The sequence below is a fragment of the Lithobates pipiens genome, unplaced genomic scaffold (genome assembly GCF_037356315.1).
Source record: "Lithobates pipiens isolate NorthernLeopardFrog02 unplaced genomic scaffold, aLitPip1_a1.2 Scaffold_8, whole genome shotgun sequence".
NCBI classification, from domain to species: Eukaryota; Metazoa; Chordata; class Amphibia; order Anura; family Ranidae; genus Lithobates; species Lithobates pipiens.
In genome coordinates, this window is record NW_027507903.1 from 486,152,193 (window position 1) to 486,172,976 (window position 20,784).

At 45.8% G+C, this 20,784-nt stretch overlaps 1 protein-coding gene across 1 annotated transcript in view; it reads right to left on the reverse strand.

The window, feature by feature from the left end:
- DDX11 (DEAD/H-box helicase 11) overlaps positions 1-20,784 on the reverse strand; it is a 161,131-nt gene that overhangs the window by 5,756 nt on the left and 134,591 nt on the right. Inside the window, exons 20-25 of the mRNA XM_077468971.1 lie at positions 14,443-14,546; positions 9,829-9,978; positions 8,142-8,210; positions 5,796-5,896; positions 778-862; positions 29-104 (exon numbers count right to left, since the gene is read on the reverse strand). Of these exons, the coding sequence (XP_077325097.1) occupies positions 29-104; positions 778-862; positions 5,796-5,896; positions 8,142-8,210; positions 9,829-9,978; positions 14,443-14,546 (585 nt within the window). The remainder of the gene's footprint in view (positions 1-28; positions 105-777; positions 863-5,795; positions 5,897-8,141; positions 8,211-9,828; positions 9,979-14,442; positions 14,547-20,784) is intronic.

Consider the following 20,784-nt stretch of genomic DNA (forward strand, 5'->3'; position numbering starts at 1 on the left):
TACAAGTCCACGTGTGTGTGACACTTACCGATGGACTGATTGACAGATTTCATGCACAGGTTCTCCAAGAGGGCTCTCCCTGCAGACACTCCACTTGTCTTGGGCTGAGAAATTGGAAAAATTATGAGACAAGGAAAGAATATCCTTCCCACCTCTCCCCTGTGTAGTATATTCCACCCTCATACTTGGCTATAATCCAAATAAATAACACCGTAAGACCCCTTTCACACTGGGGGTGTTTTGCAGACGCTATAGCGTTAAAAATAGTGCCTGCAAACCGCCCTAAACAGCTGCTCCATTCACTCCAGTGTGAAAGCCCGAGGGCTTTCACTCTGAAGCGGTGCGCTGGCAGGGTGTCAGAAAAAGTCCTGCCAGCAGCTTCTTTAGAGCAGTGAACTCACTGCTCCTCCACATTGACATCAATGGGGCAGCACTGATATACCGCTGGCAAAACATCGCTATGGCATTTTGTGGGCGAATTTAACCCCTTTTCAGCCACTAGTGGGGGCGAATAGCGCCGCTAAAGTAGTGCCAAAAATAGTGCCGCTTTACCGCTGACGCTCTAGGAGGCACAGTGTGAAAAGGCTCTAAGTGCACATGTACAGAGGCAAGTGCTTGTGCCAAAACTGCTTCGTACCCTTACAAGTTAATGGAAATACAGAAGCAGCTTAGCTTAGAATGATGTCAGAAAAAACAAACAGAAGTGAATGCACCTGAAAGTATACTGTATTTGCCCATCTGCACAAACTCTAATCAGGGCAATCTGGCTCTCCTTACCGCAGTCTTATCAAGATAGGCCATTTTTTCCTGGAGCTCCGGTGATCGGATATTTGGGTACGGCATGCCGACCATCACAACACACCTAAGAAAAGGCATATAGATGATTTAGAAAACGGTCATAAGACAACTGCATCCAAAGCCTTTCCCTTTTGGGGAAAGTGACAGGTTCTCTTACTAGCCCACCCCCACCAATACTTTTCCCATGCCCTGTTCTTCTGTTGGCTCCCTATGTATAACTGCTGTGTAAGCTCTGTAAGCTGCATCGTGGACAGTGTCCCAGTTTACAAAGGGTTAATGAACTCCCCCCCCCCCCCCCCCCCTCCTCTGCCAATGTTTAAAAATGTAATCTATGTATATTTCTCAATAACCACAAAGGATATAAATCCACTCTGCATGCACCAAAATAGGATTATTGTACTCATTCTAAAATCCCTTAGAGTCCGCCGTACCAGACACAGAAAGCCCTAAATATTTGAAATATACTGCTACCTATGGGAGGATTGGAAACAAACAAAAAGAAAACTGTAGTCCAGCCCTGGTATAACCCCTCCAACTACCGTAGTGTTGCCCCCTCATCCCTTTAAAACCAAACACATTAATTACACAGGTTCTGTAGCTGATTAAGGTGGTAATTAAACTCACTTGGTGCCCTATCTGCACTAGATTATCCTCAGAACCTGTGTAATTCACATGTGTTTGGGGTTTAAAGGGTCTAAACTACCATCATGCCATTTGTAGCAAAGCAGTGCCATGATCAAACACAGACCCCCATTCCTCAATGGACTCCAAGAAAATCATTTTACAATGAGTACAAATCCTATATTCTTTGTCATCCATGGATAAACACACAAAGTCCTACATTTTCAGGATGTCCAAAAGCAGTCCAATTGAGGAGACTGAAGGGTCGGTTACTCAGAAAACAATCGCCAGCACATTCAACATAAACAACAGAAATTGCAGACTTTGCCTGCAGCTCAAACAGCTGCCTAAATCCTCCACCTGGTGGAACTTGGAGAGCCAAAGCATGAGACCAGGCAGCAGCCATACAAATCTGGCAAACAGTGGCCTGTTTGAGAAGCCAAAGTGCCCTTCTGGTGCCCATTCTGGATGATAACAAGGGGATCAGTTTTCTAAAAGAGAAAATGGATGAGCGATAGACTCACAGAGCCTGAACCACATAGAGGCAAAACATCCAGACAGTATACAATATAAGTTCATTGTGATGAACTGGAGCCGGAAAGAGGGACTGAAGAACAATAGACTCTTTGTAAGTGATCTGACTAGTCAGACATGGTTTAACATAGTAAATTCACAGCCAGAATCGGGTGCGGGACTTGCCAGTGAAAATGGATCTCTAGAAAGGACTTCCATTAGTTGTTTCCTAAGGCCTCATGTACACTGCTGCTGGTAAACGGACATTTAGGGGCAGTTGGGTGTTTTTTTTCAGCTGCCCCTGAACTCTCCTCTATGTTATCTTATCAGTAGATGTACACAGGGTCGTTTATAGTCGTTTATAGGCAGTTGAGTTTAGAAGCATTTTTTGGAAAAAAAATGTGTTCAAGACAGATGTTCAGAGGCATTTGAAACACGGTAACTCGCGTTTAGCCACGTTTTGTTTACAGGCATTTTTAATGGAGATATATTTTTGACTATTTGAAAAAATATATATATTTTTCTAAACGCAAACACGGCTTAATGCGGCAAAACAGATGTTTTTAAATGTTGTTTACTACCTGTCAAGTTAAATCGTTCAGGAGAGGTTGTAAAATGTCCCGTGTACCTTAAAGTAGGAACTACACTTCATCTGAACACCACAAACCAAAAATGCTACTAATTTAATTTATTTAAATTAGGTGACCAGCACACCATCCTGGATGTGACACTTGCGCTCTACCTAGAAGTGCTTGCAGCGTCTGCAAAGGAATGCATGCTCTCCTCTGACGGCTGGACATGGCCACAGCGCCCTCTGGGTGATTTATATTTTGCTTGTTGATGATTTATCTGATGTATGTAGCAAGTATTAAGGGGGCTTCTGCTGTATGGGGAATTGTATCATAAATAAACAGAGTTACACTACTATTCTTGTATTTTATGGTACGTGTTTGAGCCCCTGCAATGGTCGTTTTCTGGGTTGGTGAGGACCAATGATTAAAGCAGCTGATGTATACCAAACCTAAGGCTTCCATATTAGAGACATCTGGTGAGTTTGACACCTTGGGGGAGTGTGGTGCACATGGTGGAATACGGATCTCTTTATTCTCTGGTGGAAGGCACGCTTGGATAACTATAGATTACCTTTAAAACCTCAGATATTTTGAACCGTCCCTAACACCCTGAATGCTTTTACTGCTTTGAACTGTTCTACCTTAACCGTCTGCTACATATTCATTTATAACTAGGGTGTTTGCCACTGGTTTATAATATTACCAAATTATTAATTTATTAGCGCTGTTTTGAATGTTTTTATATTTATACTACCTGTTGTCATATAGGCAGTGCACCTGTTTATATAAACAATTCTTTCAGTTTCTTGTATTCAAACATTCAATGAGCTGTATCCAGACATGCACTGAGCACAAAAACTCTCTCTCTCTCTCTCTCTCTCTCTCTCTCTCTCTCTCTCTCTCTCTCTATCTATCTATCTATCTATCTATCTATCTATCTATCTATCTATCTATCTATCTATCTATATATATATATATATAAAAATGGAGGACATCCTGTGACTGTAGGGCAAAAAAGAAAAAGATACTGCTGGGGAGACCTCCATTAGGTGAGCCCAGAGTTGGGCTTTAACTCCATTTATTTCTTCATAGCCTTCAAACATATGACTTGCTCATCCTTTTACTGGCTACTTGTTTGGTGCAGATCAATAACATCACATAGTGAAGGATGAGGATGTTTATAGCCCTGATGCTTTTATTTTAAAAACCAAGTCTGCAATGGCAGTCTTCATATTGTGACAGGTTCCCTTTAAGACCCACTATAGCTCTTCTCCGACTCCATGCTGCATACCTGTTACCATGACAATGCTAGAAAGATTAGGCGTGAAAGACTTGATTTTCTTTCAACGTCTCAGAACATCACTATAAGCCGGATTGAATGAATCCCAAGAGCCAACGTGCTCATAAATATTATAGCCAGTTCCCTTTTTACCCTTTCCTGTTCTTTAGATAGTTCAGAATAGTTAGTCTCCCTCTCAGTTGCTGTGTTCCATTGGGGGTTTTCCCTTTTATTTCCTTCTTTTCAGCAAGATAAAATGTTTGTAAACCTCAGACATGAAATATGGACAAAGCATATCCCTCTATAGCGTGTACTTGTCTTAAAGCGGAGGTCCACCCTAAAGTGGACCTTCCGCTCATCGGAACCCTCCCCCCCTCCGGCGCCAAAATTGGCACCTTTCAGGGGGGAGGGGGGGTGCAGGTACCTGTACAGTACAGGTATCTGCACCCACTTCCGGGATAGCTCTCTGCGGAAAGGGGCGTAGATTACACCCCTTTCTGAAAGTCCCCCGCTGCCTGCTGGGGAAACACACAGATCCCAGAGGCAGCGGGGACCGTCCCTATTGCGCAGCGTGACTCGCGCATGCGCAGTAGGGAACCTGGAAATGAAGCCGAAAGGCTCCATTTCCTGATTCCCATACCGAAGATGGCGGCGGCAGCACCCGAGAGACGATCAAGAGATCGGCTTCGGGTGCCGACATCACGGGCGCGCTGGACAGGTAAGTGTCACTATTTTAAAAGTCAGCTGCAGTATTTGTAGCTGCTGGCTTTTAAAAAAAAAAAAAAACGCGGAGTCCCGGCAGACTCCCGCTTTAATTAAAAGCACTGTGTCATTTCTTTGTCTCTTTGCTATCCGCACAAGTCACTTCTGACAAGTTTTCCTGACACCAAGAGAAAAATGGTGACAGATGAGGGAACTCCAGCAGATTAAAGCCTAGTACAAATGATGAGATTATTGGACGAATGATCGTTCATTTTTTTTTCGTGCTAGTCTCCATATCGAAAACGAATAGGTTACTAAAGTACCAAAATTCTTGTACGACAGAATAAAAATTGGGAAGTGATGTAATGTATTTGTATTGTATTATCAGACAAAAACTGTACTGATCAACCCCCTGATGCTGGCCGCAGGCAAACATGCGGCCTCTCAGCAGCTGGTCCTTGCGTGAATTTCTGTCAATACAGAGTTACTGGCGCCTAACCGAAAGCTCCTGATCGCTGCTTGCGATTGGGAAATTTTAGCCAATCATGGCAGTCATGTGATCTTAAGCCTAACCTGTCTCCCAGCATCATAAACCTCCTAAAAGGGCCTGTAAAAATCAAACGCTGGTATCATACGAGATAAATTTTCATGTTTGTTCCTTTGGAAAATTTTGGATGAATGCTGTGTACGAACAATCAGATTATCGGACGATCGCGTTGAAAGGAATTTTTTGTATGATGTTCTAATTGTGTGTACTGAGCTTTACAGCCTTAGCTCTGTTTCTGTGTGTGTCTCTTCCCTCCAATCAGCTCTCCTCACTGAGCTTTGCAAAGTGTAACTTCAGCTCTCTGCCCCCTTTTTTCAGAACTCTCAGACAAGCTTATAAATTGTGCACTTTGAATGGATGTAGAGAAAAGAATACTGCAGATAAAGAGGTACAACTTATGTAGGGGGATTTGTTTAATCTGTGTGTATGGCCTGAGGATCGTCCCTTCACTGGGTGTATGTAAGGGTTTATAACCACTTTAAGGTGTGTAAAGACTATGTGGAGAGCAGCACAGCATGTACACTACAACTCCGATTTGCAGCAGAAGCTGGAGTTCAGCTTTATTATCATCTTTCCATATACACCGAAACCTTCATAAATGGAAAACAGGGCAGGCCTGTGTTCATTCCTCCTATGGCAGAGTCCTTTAATGCATCAGAAATGCAGGTAAGGAAACAGTAAAGTGAGATGGGGTCATCTTCTCTATAGAAGAGGTGTCTACAAAAGCAATCAGAAATAGGATCTCGGTTTTTAGCACACATACCTGCCCAGGTCATCAGAAAAGTTGATTCCTTCACTCATCTTCCCTCCGACAACAGAAAATAGAAGGGCGCCAGTTAAGGGCCCTGCAGACTGGCTGGAGATCTAGCAGGATAATATGATAATTAGCAAAAATTCATAATTTGAGGCTGTGCAAGCAAAACAGGTTTTAAAGTTTTCCACAACCATAAGTACTACATAAAACTAAAATTTTATGTAGCACCTAGGGATGAGCTTCGAGTTCGAGTCGAACTCATGTTGGACTCGAACATCGCCTGTTCGGCGACCAGTGAACAATTTGGGCTGTTTGCGGCAAATTCGAAAAGCCGGGGAACACCCTGTACAAGTCTATGGGAGAAATCTAAAGTGCTAATTTTAAAGGCTAATATGCAAGTTACTGTCCTAAAAAGTGTTTGGGGACCCGGGTCCTGCCCCAGGGGACATGTATCAATACAAAAAAAAGTTTTAAAAACTGCGTTTTTTTCGGGAGCAGTGATTTTAATAATGCTTAAAGTGAAACAATAAAAGTGTAATATTCATTTAAATTTCCTATCGGGGGGTGGGGGTGTATAGTATGCATGTAAAGGGGTGCATGTTTCCCGTGCTTAGAACTGTCCCTGCACAAAGTGTCATTTCTGCAGGAAAAAAAGTCATTTAAAATCACTTGCGGCTATAATGAATTGTCGGCTCCCCGTAATACAGAGAACAGTCATTGAAAGTCATTGATAAAAAAAAAAAAAGCGTGGAGTTCCCCCAAATTCAATTACCAGGCCCTTCAGGTCTGGTATGGATATTAACCGGTTCCCGACCAGCGCACGCCGATGTACGGTCGGCAGAATGGCACGGGCAGGCATATTGGCGTACAGGTACGTCCAATCTTCAATGCCGCCCTGCCATCGCTCGCGTGCCGCCGGTGGCGCGCTCGCGTGCCGGTTGGGACCCCCATGAGTCCGGTCGTGGGTCCCGCGGACTCTATCGCCGCGGGCATACCCGCGATCGTCTTACGGGACGGCTGAATGGAGAAATGCCGTTGTAAACAGAATTTCTCCATTCTCCCTAGCAACTAGTGACGCTGACCATCAGTGTTCACTAAATGAAAGCCCAGCTCCCCACAGTTAGTAACACACCCCTAGGAACACTTAACCCCTACACTGCCACCCACTGGTTAACCCCTTCACTGCCAGTGCCATTTACACAGGAATCACTGCATTGATATAGCAGTGATTGCTGTATAAATGACAATGGTCCCAAAAATGTGTCAAAAATGTCCGATGTGTCCGCCGCAATGTCGCAGTCACAATAAAAATCGCTGAGCGCCGCCTTTACTAGTAAAAAAAAAAATAATAATAAAAAATTATTAATAAAAATGCCATAAAACTATCCCTATTTTGTAAACGCTATAACTTTTGCGCAAACCAATCAATAATCACTTATTGCGATTTTTTTTTTACCAAAAATATGTAGAATACGTATCGGCCTAAACTGAGGGGAAAAAATGTTTTTTTTATATATTTTTGGGGGATATTTATTATAACAAAAAGTAAAAAAGAATGCGTTTTTTTCAAAATTGTCGCTCTAATTTTGTTTGTTGTTAGCGCAAAAAATAAAAAAAGCAGAGGTGATCAAATACCACCAAAAGAAAGCTCTATTTGTGGGAAAAAAAGGACGTAAATTTACATAAACGTAAATGTTTGGGAGCCACGTCGCACGGCCGCGCAATTGTCAGTTTAAAGCGACGCAGTGCCGAATCGCAAAAAGTGGTCTGGTCTTTGACCAGCAAAATGGTCTGGTCTGTAAGTGGTTAAGGGGAACCCCGCGTCAAATTAAAAAAAAAAATTAAGTGTGGTTCCCCCTAAATATCCATAGCAGACCTGAAGGGTCTGGTATGGATTTTAAGGGGAACTCCATGGCAAAGTTTAAAAAACAAATGGCGTGGAGTTCCCCCAAATTCAATTACCAGGCCCTTCAGGTCTGGTATGGATATTAAGGGGAACCCTGCGTCAAAGCATTATTAAAATCACTGCTCCCGAAAAAACTTTAATTTTAAAACTTTTTTTTGCATTGATACATGTCCCCTGGGGCAGGACCCAGGTCCCCAAACGCTTTTTAGGACAATAATTTGCATATTAGCCTTTAAAATTAGCACTTTAGATTTTGAACGTTCGAGTCCCATAGACTTAAAGTTTAGGTCTGTTCGCAGGTTCTGGTGCGAACCGAACCGGGGGGGTGTTCGGCTCATCCTTAGTAGCACCTATGCAATTTGGCTGCACTGGCGATCCTGAACTGCCAGGAAGCTTTGAAATCTAAAAACAAGTAATGAAAATAAACCAGTGGCACCCCTTTGCCTTACCTTGATGCAGCGCGAGTACTCGGACAACACTTGTTCTACCTGGTTGGCTTTCTTTGGCTCCTGAAATATCTGAAAAGTGTTCAAATACAAATCAATGGAACCATTCTCTGCATCTTCTAAACTTCACATCTTCTAGAGGAGAAAGTCTGGCCTGCAGGATACTGTATTAAAGCTAAACTCCAGCCAGGAGAAGAGCATCATTATAAAAAGGTATCTACCGTGTGTCAAAAACACTGGCCGTTGTTTCCTTAGGTGCGTTTTTTTTATTCTTCCCCTTCAGGCTCAGGCACACTAGGCATATATAGCCCCTGTGTGTCCAATCCTGCTATTTTCATGCTCCTGGGAGGCACACGTGCAGCATCCAGCCCAGCATCCTGCAGCCCATCAAAGTCTATGATGAAATAACTGGAACAGGAATACGCCCCTGAAGACATAGTGCCCTAAACGCAGGTACCACCCATTATACTGTCAAGCTGCACCATACAGCGCATCGGGAAAGTATTTATAATGCTTCACTTCTTCCTCATTTTGTTATGTTACAGCCTTATTACAAAATAGATTCATTATTTTCCTAAAAATTCTACAAACAATACCCCATAATGACAACCTGAAAGAAGTTTGTGTGAAAAGGAAGTGGTTACTTCAAATAATTTTATGTATTCCCACTTTTGAATGTTATTATAAATGCAACTAAGCAAACAGCAAAAATAAAACACTTCAATAAAAGAGTACCGTATATACTCGAGTATAGGCCGACCCGAATATAAGCCGAGGCCCCCAATTTACCCCCAAAAAAACTGGCAAACTTATTGACTCGTGTATAAGCCGAGGGTGAGACATGCCTGTCCATCCCTGTGTGTGTGTCCGTCCATCCCTGTGTGTCCGTCCATCCCTGTGTGTCCGTCCATCCCTGTGTGTCCGTCCATCCATCCCTGTGTGTGTGTGTGTGTCCATCCATCCATCCATCCCTGTGTGTGTGTGTCTCCATCCATCCATCCATCCCTGTGTGTGTGTGTCTCCATCCATCCCTGTGTGTGTGTGTCTCCATCCGTGTGTGTGTGTGTGTGTGTGTGTGTGTGTGTGTGTGTGTGTGTGTGTGTGTCCAGCCTACCTGTGTCCCGAGCCTTTGTCCCGAGCCTCCGTCCCGTGCCTTGCCTCCTTGCCTCCGTCCCGTGCCGTGCCTTGCCGCCGTGCCTTGCCTCCGTCCCGTCCCGTCCCGTGCCGTGCCTTGCCTTGCCTCCGTCCCGTGCCCTCTTCGTCGGCGCCTCGGCGGCCATTGTAAAATTCAAAAGCTGCGCCGCCGCCTTCGCCTGTGATAGGCGGAACACTGAATTTCCCAGCAGCCTGTGTTCCGCCTATCACGGACATCGTATCATCCTCGTCCGTAGTACGAGGATGATACGATGTCCGTGATAGGCGGAACACAGGCTGCTGGGAAATTCAGTGTTCCGCCTATCACAGGCGAAGGCGGAGCCGGAGGCGCGGCTTTTGAATTATAGAATGGCCGCTGTCTGTCTGCTCGACACGCTGATCGAGCGGGCAGACAGCGATGACTCGAGTATAAGCCGAGGGGGGCACTTTCAGCCTCAAAAAAGAGGCTGAAAATCTCGGCTTATACTCGAGTATATACGGTACATAGATAGAAGAACTGCCTCAGGTTTTGTTACCGCAGTGTCACCCCACAGACCTTTTTCTTGGCCGCCAGCCGTTTCAGCTGCCCAGTCTTCTCCCAGTGATCCAAGACGAGCTTCTGGTAGTCGTAGGAAGGAAAGAAACACACAAGCCCTCCCGGGATGACATTACACAGGTTCACCAAGATCCTTCCAGTCTCATCCATCTGCAGGGATAAAAATACACAGTCTCTAAATGACAAGAGATGATAAAAGCCTTGCTGCTTTCCAGAAGGGAAGGCCTGGACCATACATGAAAGAGATAAGGGGCCACCAGGACTTACAATGTTTGAAAATCATTCTGTTGACCATGGCAAGCCATTCCTTTAGTAATTCTATCGGGAGTAAAACATGAAAATGGACTAGAACCCATGGTAGTTAGCAATACAGACTATTTTCAGACAACATTAAACTCATTAAATTTTGCCTTCGTGACAGAATTGATTCAGGTTTCTTTTAATAGTCTTTTTGTTCCTTAAACAATGAAATACATAAATGAGAGATGGTATATCTGCCAAAGGAATTGCATTTCTGTCCATCCAGTCCTGAGATTTAAAGAGGAGCTGCAGTCTCCTCACATAATTTGTAATAAAAACATCTATGCCATTCTGAAGCTTCCGTCCAACCACTTTGCATATTATTTTATATATACTGTCATTCTGTACTTGCCAAATATGCTGCAGAAATCTCCCTCCACTGAGTCTGGCTGCAACCTTTTTAACTGTGGGCAGCTGAAGCTGCTGCCTGTTCACTTCCTGGATTTACACAGACACACAGCTCCAGCTCTGCAGCTCTCATTGGCCCTCTTATGTCTCATCCCTCTTCCCTTTGTGAGAAAACTCTCACAAGAGTGAGAGAGAGAGCTGTGCATGATGTCATAAGCCTAGCCTTTTTACCAGACAAGAAACAGGAAGTGGGCTGTACAAGGTATTTACTGGCAGAATTTTTTATTTTTAACTATCCAAAGTTAAAACAAGGCAGAAGATTTAATAGATGGAAAGATGAAAAAATGATTGAAGGTCCGCTTTAAAGAGGATTTCCAGGTATGGATATTTTATACATAGTTATATCGGTCCAGTCTGAAGTAGACACCACTACTCCAGTAATCTCTACTTGATCCCAGGTCCCGTGCTCAGCAGCTGGCCTCCTGCATTCTGAACACAGGAAGTCGTCCACTCAGCATGTCCACCATTCATTTTCTGAATGAATGCAAAGCCTACTCTGACTGGACGAGGTGGAAAGCTTGACATCGCCCTCCCACCTTTCCAACTCATCTAGTCACCAAAGAATTCTCTGAATGGAGCCCATGCAAAGTGGACAACCTCTTGTGTTCAGAAATTAAGTGGCCAGTTGTTTAGCAGTGGACTTGGGTTTAAGTAGAGATTACTGGAGTAGAGGTGTCTACTGCAGTGATTTCCAGTTTGCAGGGGTATTGGCTGGGTATGGTATATACTGTAAATTGTTACATTGTTTCAGCCTGAATCAATGTAACTATGTATAAAAATACCCATACTAAAAAATATTCTGACAGTACAGCCATCCCGGTGACTTGCCTTTTTTTTTTATCTACTGCAATTAAAGTGGTAGTAACGTCCAAGAAGAAGGCTACTGAAGCCAGCGAAACGCGTTGACGTCACACCACTACTCAGTCCTGACATGACGCTGTGACCAGCATCTGACTTGAGCTGTCTTCTGAAATAGCAGCTGATAATCGTATCTGTTCATTTACATCAAAGACTAGTAATGTCATTCTGCCTTGCTACTTTGTCTGCCTAAATAATCAAAGAAGTTAATTTGTTGCCAGTTGTTGAAACATTATAAGTCGGCCGGGCGCTTTGGAATGTCCATTGGAAGTGTGGTGAATTGACTAAATAGAAGGCTGTTACAACTAAATGGCACAGATTGAACGGGATCCCCCACTGTGCATCGGCTTTTCTATCGTTACACGGTTGCACATTGTTTGACCTCTCCAGCCCTAAGGGATGGTGAAATGTGGCTATCATAGCAATATTAGCACCAATTGCAGATAGGAATTCAATTCAGACAAATCCTAACTTTGCAGCTATCTACCTCATCCCCCTTCCCACACTCAATATTGATTTAGTCCATTGATTAACTGTTTAGTTATTGGAAGAAATAAGGAATTTTGACCCTGTAATACTCAATAGGTAATCGAATAAGTGGGTTGCAATGGACTAAAGCAATGTGTCCGGACTTGAGTAGTGTTTTATGTTTTATGTATGTCCTGTTTGTCTTCTTGTCTGTGGGCACACAATTAATTATATTAGATTGAGAACCATCACTTTTATGAACTGCACAGGTTTTTTCTATTTTTGATACTTTGATAAAATTCATTAAGTTATTTAAACTGCGATCAATTAATTTAAATCTATTTATTGTCGCCAATAGTAACCCCTTGCTAGCCTGCTCTTAGCGGGCTAACATTCTCTTTTTTCCTACATATGCTTATGGTTACGGCCACAACGCCCTGAATGGGTGAATGATCTAATCTTGGTCATAATTAAGCTTATGTATAATTAGTAACTTGCTTTCTCCTTTCCTTTTTCCTAATATTTCCCCAAAAGTGGTAGTAAACCTTATATATACTCAGTGAAGTGACTGGCCACGAATGATACACAGAGATGAAATAAAAATCCTCCTAAGTTGTACCTGTTTATTTGGGGTCCTCGTTTCTCTACAACTATTTAAACTGCAGACTATCAAGGTTGTCTGAGTGTTCAGAAAGCAGGGGGCGGAGAGCTGATGTCACACACTGCAGAGCTCAGTGAGCACATCTCTGAGAGCTGATTGGAGGGATGGGACACATCCCCCTTCATAAAGCCCACAGGAACCGAGCTGAGGCTGTCAATCACATGCTGTGTACGGGGGCTCGGTCCCCTGCCACCTTTTTACTCTTGGTGTCAAGAAAATTTGTCAGAAGTTATTCATGCTGATAGCAGAGGAATGGGGCAGCAGAAAGAAATGACACTTAGCGCTCTGGACTGAGAAAAGTACGCACTATAGAAGGATCTGCTTTGTTCATATTTCATGTCTGAGGTTTACAACCACTTTAAGCAACACAGATCTAGGCTGGGGCGGGGAGCTGACCTGAGTAATAAAGAGCAGTGAAAGAGCAGCAATAAACTGTTAAGCTTAAAGTGGAGTTCCACCCATTTAAAAGCTAGCTACAAAAGTGTAGCTGCTGACTTTTAATAAATAGACACCTGTCCCCCAGTCCAGCAATTCGGCCACCCGAAGCCCCGCTTCTCTCCCCCGCCGGCATTGCAAGTGTGGGCATCCGTCTGTGTCCTCACAGCTGGGCGCGAGCCGCATGCTATAAATGGCTGGGCAGTCTTCTGGGACCTGTGACACGTCCCAGAAGATTGCAGGGAGGGAGGGGGGAGAGGTGAACTATCTTCCTGCATCGCGGCGCCAAGAGAGGAAGTGGGAGCTGGGTACTCATCCCCCCTTCAAAATGACAAGCCAAATGTGGCATCTCAGAGGGTCACGAGTACTTAAAGCGGAAGTTCCATTTTTGGGTGGAACTCTGCTTTAACTCCCTGCTCTGAATGCTGCTGTGCAGGAGGGTACATTAACAATTGAAAGTTTTTTTTTATAAATATATAATTGCATTCACGGAATAGTTTTATACCTTCTTGGAGTTCAGCTTTGAAGCCAAACTGACCTTACATTTTAAATCAGCTAAATACATTTCAGGTGCATCAAAACAAAGGGTGTGCAAAGTCTGATGTCAGGTACACACGATCGGAGATTCGGCCAGCAAAAGACAGATCAGAGCTTTTCATTGGAAAATGCGACCGTGTGTATGCTCCATCGGACTTTTGCTGGCGGAATTTCGGCCAGCAAAAGATTGAGAGCAGGTTCTCAATTTTTCCGATGGAAAAAGTTTTTATCAGAAATTCCGATCGTCTGTGTCAATTCCGATGCGCCAAATTCCGGCACATGATCGGAAACAATTTGACGCATGCTCGGAAACATTGAACTTAATTTTCGCGGCTCGTCGTAGTGTTGTACGTCACCGTGTTCTCGGCGGTCGTAATTTGGTGTGACCGTGTGTAGGCAACACAAGCTTGAGTGGAATTCCGATCGTGTGTACGCAACATTACAGTTTGTTTTCTTTATAAAGGCAGCCGCAGCGTGAGCAGAAAAGCTTGTGCCCTGCCAACATGCTGTAGAGAAGGACCTTTGCTCTCTGTGTGTGGACGCAGGGGTCCAATACTTTCTTTTCCGAGTCAGAGCTAGAGCTCTCCAATAAGCAAAATTCAAGCTCCCTACTGATTGGAGAGCTCTAGCTCTGCCTCAGGTTGGGTGTCTCAGAACTCTACAGACAAAGCACAGGTTTCCCAGAGAGCAATAAAAATCAGTGTAAAGTGCTCATGCACTGTATAGCAGGGTGTCTCGTTCTCCGACCTTTTACTGCAATCGTCCAGCTCATCTGTATGCTGGTGTGGAAAGGTCCAACTCATCAGGAGGTATTTAATAAAGCACAATGCTTGTGTTACTTTTACTGGCTAATATGTAGTCAATATGTCAACTCTTTTTTTTTTCTCTTATTCATTAAAAGCAGTTTTTCTGCTGTCTCGAGTGTAAATGTTATAAGCTGTGCTTACCATCTCAGGCAAATCCCTTTTCCGATAGGTAAATTCCAACTGCTGATTGGTGGGCCCACTGCAAAGCACTATGGGTAATATGTTCTCAGGCGGGATGACATGTCCTGTTGGGAGGGCACAGAGAAGAGGTCACAACTATAACTTATCTTAGGTGGGGCAGGTGGTTTTCTATGTATAACTGTCACATGTTATCAGCTGAATGGACAGATAAATACTCTCTTTAATATTTTAAGTCGCTAACTCAGAAAAAACATGCAACCAGTGAAAAGAGAGCAAAGAGCCAGAGCAGCTAACTTGTATACTTGTGACAAACAGCATTGATACCATTGGTTTAGCATAGAAGTCAGGCAATCTGTATTTTTAGGAGAGACTGGTAACAGCAGCCTGTAGAACCCTAGTGCAGAGGTATCTACCTACTGGCAGAAAAAGCCTAGAATTTCAGCTTATATGTCACAGGCTGAATGTGCTCTCAGTTTATTTCCATGAAGAATCCATTAAAGCGTGGAGGACTACATAGTGTACAGAAGCAACACGGTTTCAGTTTGGTCTTCACTGTCAGTTTCTCTACATATTTAGAATCCCATTTGGGTTTAACTGGTAATAGGACATATCTTGTTATTAGGGATGCACCGAAATTTCGGCCTCTGAAACATATCGGCCGAAAATGGCCTTTTCGGCAATTTGCCGCAAGAGAAAAAACGCCTCATAATGGAGCCGCTAATGGTGTATCGCCTGGGTGGGGGCAGGGCTCCACCCCGCGCCCCTGGTGCCGCCCATCATGGGGGTGTCCTATAGTGCAGGAGAGCCACCTCCGACGCCTGTTTGATCACAGTGCCGGGAACATCACAGCTTTCATTTCAATAGCTGTGTGTTCCCAGCTGCGAGCCGTCACATACAGCCCCTCCCCCTTGTCCGGGCACTTTGATAGACAGATCACCCGCGGGATTGGATGGGTGATCTGTCTATCAAATTGCCCAAACAAGGGGGAGGGGCTGTATGTGACGGCTGTGATGTTCCTGGCGCTGTGATCAAACAGGCGGTGGAGGTGGCTCTCCTCTCTTCCCTTCACACTCTGGCTGCAATGGGGGACACTCTGGCTGGCTGCATCTGATGGGCACTGGTGAGGCTGCATTGATCTCCTGTACCACGTCCTCTGTCCCTGACCATCTCCTGTACCACGTCCTCTGTCTCTGACCATCTCCTGTACCGCGTCCTCTGTCTCTGACCATCTCCTGTACCACGTCCTGTACCATGTCCCCAGTCTGACCATCTCCTGTACCAAGTCCCCAGTCTGACCATCTCCTGTACCAAGTCCCCAGTCTGACCATCTCCTGTACCAAGTCCCCAGTCTGACCATCTCCTGTACCAAGTCCCCAGTCTGACCATCTCCTGTACCAAGTCCCCAGTCTGACCATCTCCTGTACCAAGTCCCCAGTCTGACCATCTCCTGTACCAAGTCCCCAGTCTGACCATCTCCTGTACCATGTGCCCAGTCTAACCATCTCCTGTACCATGTGCCCAGTCTAACCATCTCCTGTACCATGTTCCCAGTCTCCGATCATCTCCTGTACCACGTCCTCTGTCTCTGACCATCTCCTGTACCACGTCCTCTGTCTCTGACCATCTCCTGTACCATGTCCCCAGTCTGACCATCTCCTGTACCAAGTCCCCAGTCTGACCATCTCCTGTACCAAGTCCCCAGTCTGACCATCTCCTGTACCAAGTCCCCAGTCTGACCATCTCCTGTACCATGTCCCCAGTCTGACCATCTCCTGTACCATGTCCCCAGTCTGACCATCTCCTGTACCAAGTCCCCAGTCTGACCATCTCCTGTACCATGTCCCCAGTCTGACCATCTCCTGTACCAAGTCCCCAGTCTGACCATCTCCTGTACCATGTCCCCAGTCTGACCATCTCCTGTACCATGTCCCCAGTCTGACCATCTCCTGTACCAAGTCCCCAGTCTGACCATCTCCTGTACCAAGTCCCCAGTCTGACCATCTCCTGTACCATGTCCCCAGTCTGACCATCTCCTGTACCAAGTCCCCAGTCTGACCATCTCCTGTACCATGTCCCCAGTCTGACCATCTCCTGTACCATGTCCCCAGTCTGACCATCTCCTGTACCATGTGCCCAGTCTGACCATCTCCTGTACCACGTCCTCTGTCTCTGACCATCTCCTGTACCATGTCCCCAGTCTCTGACCATCTCCTGTACCACGTCCCCAGTCTCTGACCATCTCCTGTACCACGTTCCCAGTCTCTGACCATCTCCTGCACCACGTTCCCAGTCTCTGGCCATCTCCTGCACCACGTTCCCAGTCTCTGACCATCTCCTGCACCACGTTCCCAGTCTCTGACCATCTCCTGCACCAGGTCCCCAGTCTCTGACCATCTCCTGTACCATGTCCTCAGTCTGACCATCAGGGCTGCTGATAGAAACCATGGGGCCCCGTACAGCCTACCTGATGGGGCCCCCTTCTGCCCCAACCTCAACCCCACCTATCCATCCAGCGAAAGGGCTGATATAGGTGGGAAGGGGTTAATGATGCCAAGAGGTGCCCATGTCTTACTTTGTAAACTTACAATCTTTTTTTATTTATGTGCATTATATTAAAATATGCAGCAAAGTCAGTATAACTGGCAGAAGATGCGGGGGGTATGTCAGTAGAACAACGGACAGAGTCCCCTCCATCACAGAAGAGCCCCCTCCATCACAGCAGAGCCCCCTCCAGCAGAGCCCCCTCCATCACAGCAGAGCCCCCTCCATCACAGCAGAGCCCTCTCCATCACAGCAGAGCCCTCTCCATCACAGCAGAGTCCCCTCCATCAGAGCCCCCTCCATCACAGCAGAGTCCCCTCCATCACATCAGAGCCCCTTATATCACATCAGAGCCCCTTGTATCACATCAGAGCCCCTTGTATCACAGCAGAGCCCCCTCCATCACAACAGAGTCCCCTCCATCACAGCAGAGTCCCCTCCATCACATCAGAGCCCCCACCATCACAGCAGAGTCCCCTTATATCACAGCAGAGTCCCCTTATATCACAGCAGAGCCCCCTCCATCACAGCAGAGCCCCCTCCATCACAGCAGAGCCCCCTCCATCACAGCAGAGTCCCCTCCAATCACAGCAGAGTCCCCTCCAATCACAGCAGAGTCCCCTCAGAGCCCCCTCCATCACAGCAGAGCCCCCACCATCACAGCAGAGCCCCCACCATCACAGCAGAGTCCCCTTATATCACAGCAGAGTCCCCTTATATCACAGCAGAGTCCCCTTATATCACAGCAGAGCCCATTATATCACAGCAGAGCCCTTTGTATCACAGCAGAGCCCCCTCCATCACAGCAGAGCCCCCTCCATCACAGCAGAGTCCCCTCCATCACAGCAGAGTCCCCTCCATCACAGCAGAGTCCCCTCCATCACAGCAGAGCCCCCTCCATCACAGCAGAGCACCTCTCAACATCAGTCCCCATTTCAGGTTGGTGGGGGAGGGGGCTTCTCAGGAGGTGTTAGGATCGTTTACATTACAAAACATTTCTGACTGTTCGTGTTGTGTCTGTGCTGGCAGGCCAGATGCAGTGTCAGTGGGCCTGTTTTAATCTGTGCCAACATGAGAGAACTCTCCTGCACAGCAGCATGTCTCTTACCTAAGAAGCTCCCGTCCCGGGCTGCTAATTAGACTTCTCTCCTCCAACCAATGAGAGCAGCGGAGGGGTGTGGTCTTGGGTCTGTGGAGAAGGCAATCTAGAAGCTCTGGACTGGATTACAGAGCTCAGCTGAGGTCCTGGGAGGCACAGATTCCTGGATTCTGTTTCCAGGATTTTGTAATGGAAAGATCCAGTGTGTAGTGTACAATGAGCGCAGGGAGCCACTTGTAAATTAGAAAGCGTTTTTTGGGTTTTCTCCACTGAACTGTCTTTGAAGCTGCACAGGCCCCCCCTGCTGGCCGGGCCCGGTACAACAGGGCTGGCTGTACTGGCTTATCAGCGGCCCTGCTGACCATCTCCTGTACCATGTGCCCAGTCTAACCATCTCCTGTACCATGTTCCCAGTCTCTGATCATCTCCTGTACCACGTCCTCTGTCTCTGACCATCTCCTGTACCATGTCCCCAGTCTCTGACCATCTCCTGTACCACGTTCCCAGTCTCTGACCATCTCCTGCACCACGTTCCCAGTCTCTGACCATCTCCTGCACCACGTTCCCAGTCTCTGACAATCTCCTGCACCATGTCCCCAGTCTCTGACCATCTCCTGTATAAACATTTTTAAAAAAAATATGTTTCCGTATCGGTGCTTCGGTAATGGTTTCGGTTTTCGGCCTAGTGTATTTTTCATTTTCGGTATCAGTTTCGGCACCAAAAAACCCATTCGGTGCACCCCTACTTGTTATTGTGATTAAAAGGGGTTGTAAACCTTCGTTTATTTATTTTTAAAAAACAAACATGTCATACTTACCTCCACTGTGCAGTTATTTTTGAACAAAGTGGCCTGAACTACCTCTTCTGGGGTCCCTCAGCGGTGCTCCTGGCTCCTCCCCGCATCGAGTGTCCACGTTGGAGAAGCGCTCTCCTTGGTGGACACCCATGCGGGCGCTTTCCCGGGTTTTGTATCTGTGTCCATTCACAGTGAATGCAGGACTCAGCCCCGCCCCCCGACACTGCATCATTGGATTTGATCGACAGCAGCGGGAGCTAATGGCTGCACTGCTATCAATCTATCCAATCAGGACACGAGACACGCGGTAGAGCTGGTGTGCTCATTCCCGGCCGGAGAAGGATCGGTGTGGAGTAATTAAAATGGGGGTGGGGGCTGCAGCACCACAGAAGGTTTTCCACCTTAATGCATAGAATGCATTAAGGTGAAAAACCATTAGGGTTTACAACCCCTTTAAGTATAGCCAGTATTTGTGCAGGAGTGAGCTTTGTTTTGAACTCCTGTGTCCAAGATTCAGCCGACAGCAGGCTACATTTTCCACATTTTGTCATGTCACAACCAAAAACGTAAATGTATTTTATTGAGATTTTACGTAATAGACCAACACAAATTGGCACATAATTGTGAACTGGAAGGAAAATTATAGTTTTCAAACTTTTTTCTGAAAAGTGTGACGTGCATTTGTATTCATCTCCCTTTACTCTGGTACCGCTAACTAAAATATAGTGGAACCAATTGCCTTCAGAAGTCATCTAATTAGTAAAAGAGTCCACCTGTGTGTAATTCAATCTCTGTATAAATACAACTGTTAAGTGAAGCCCTCACTTAAGGATTTAAGAGAACCTTAGCAAACAAACAGCATCATGAAGGCCAAGGAACACACCAGACAGGTCAGGGATAAAGTTGTGGAGAAGTTTAAAGCAGAGTTAGGTTCTAAAAAAATATCTCACAGAGCACTGTTCAATCCATCATATGAAAATGGAGAGTATGACCCAACTGCAAACCTACCCAATATATGGCTGTCCACCTAAACTGACATACCGGGCAAGGAGAGCATTAATCAGAGAAGCAGCCAAGAGGTCCATGGTAACTCCGGAGGAGCTGCAGAGATCCACAGCTTAGGTGGGAGAATCTGTCCACAGGACAACTATTAGTCATGCACTCCACAAATCTGGCCTTTATGGAAGACTGGCAAGAAGAAATCCATTGTTAAAAGAAAGCCATAAGAAGTCCCTTTTGCAGTTTGTGAGAAGTCATGGGGAGGACACAGCAAACATGTGGAAGAAGGTGCTGTGGTTAGATGAGACCAAAATTTTACTTTTTGGCCTAAAAGCAAAACGCTATGTGTGGCGGAAAACTAACACTGCACATCACCCTGAACACACCATCATCACCGTGAAACATGGCATCATCATGTTGTGGGGATGCTCTTCTTTAGAAGGGAGACAATTTCATGCTCCCAACTTTGTGGGAACTGTTTGGGGATGGCCCCTTCCTGTTCCAACATGACTGCGCACCAGTGTACAAAACAAAGTCCATAAAGACACGGATGAGCAAGTTTGGGGTGGGGGAACTTGACTGGCCTGCACAAAGTCCTGACCTCAACCCGATAGAATACCTTTGGGATGAATTAGAGAAGACACTGCGAGCCGGGCCATCTTGTCCAACATCATTGCCTTACCTCACAAATGCACTTCTGGTTAAACATTCCCATAGACACTCCTAAACCTCGTAGACAGCCTTCCCAGAAGAGTTGAAGCTGTTATAACTAAGGGGGAGCCCTTTTGACAATATAGTGTAGCTTAACCGCTTGCCGGCCAGCTGCCGTTGTTTTACTGCGGCAGGTCGGCACGATCCCCACGTAGCCATACGTCGGCTCGTGGGATCGGGATAGCAGGCACGTGT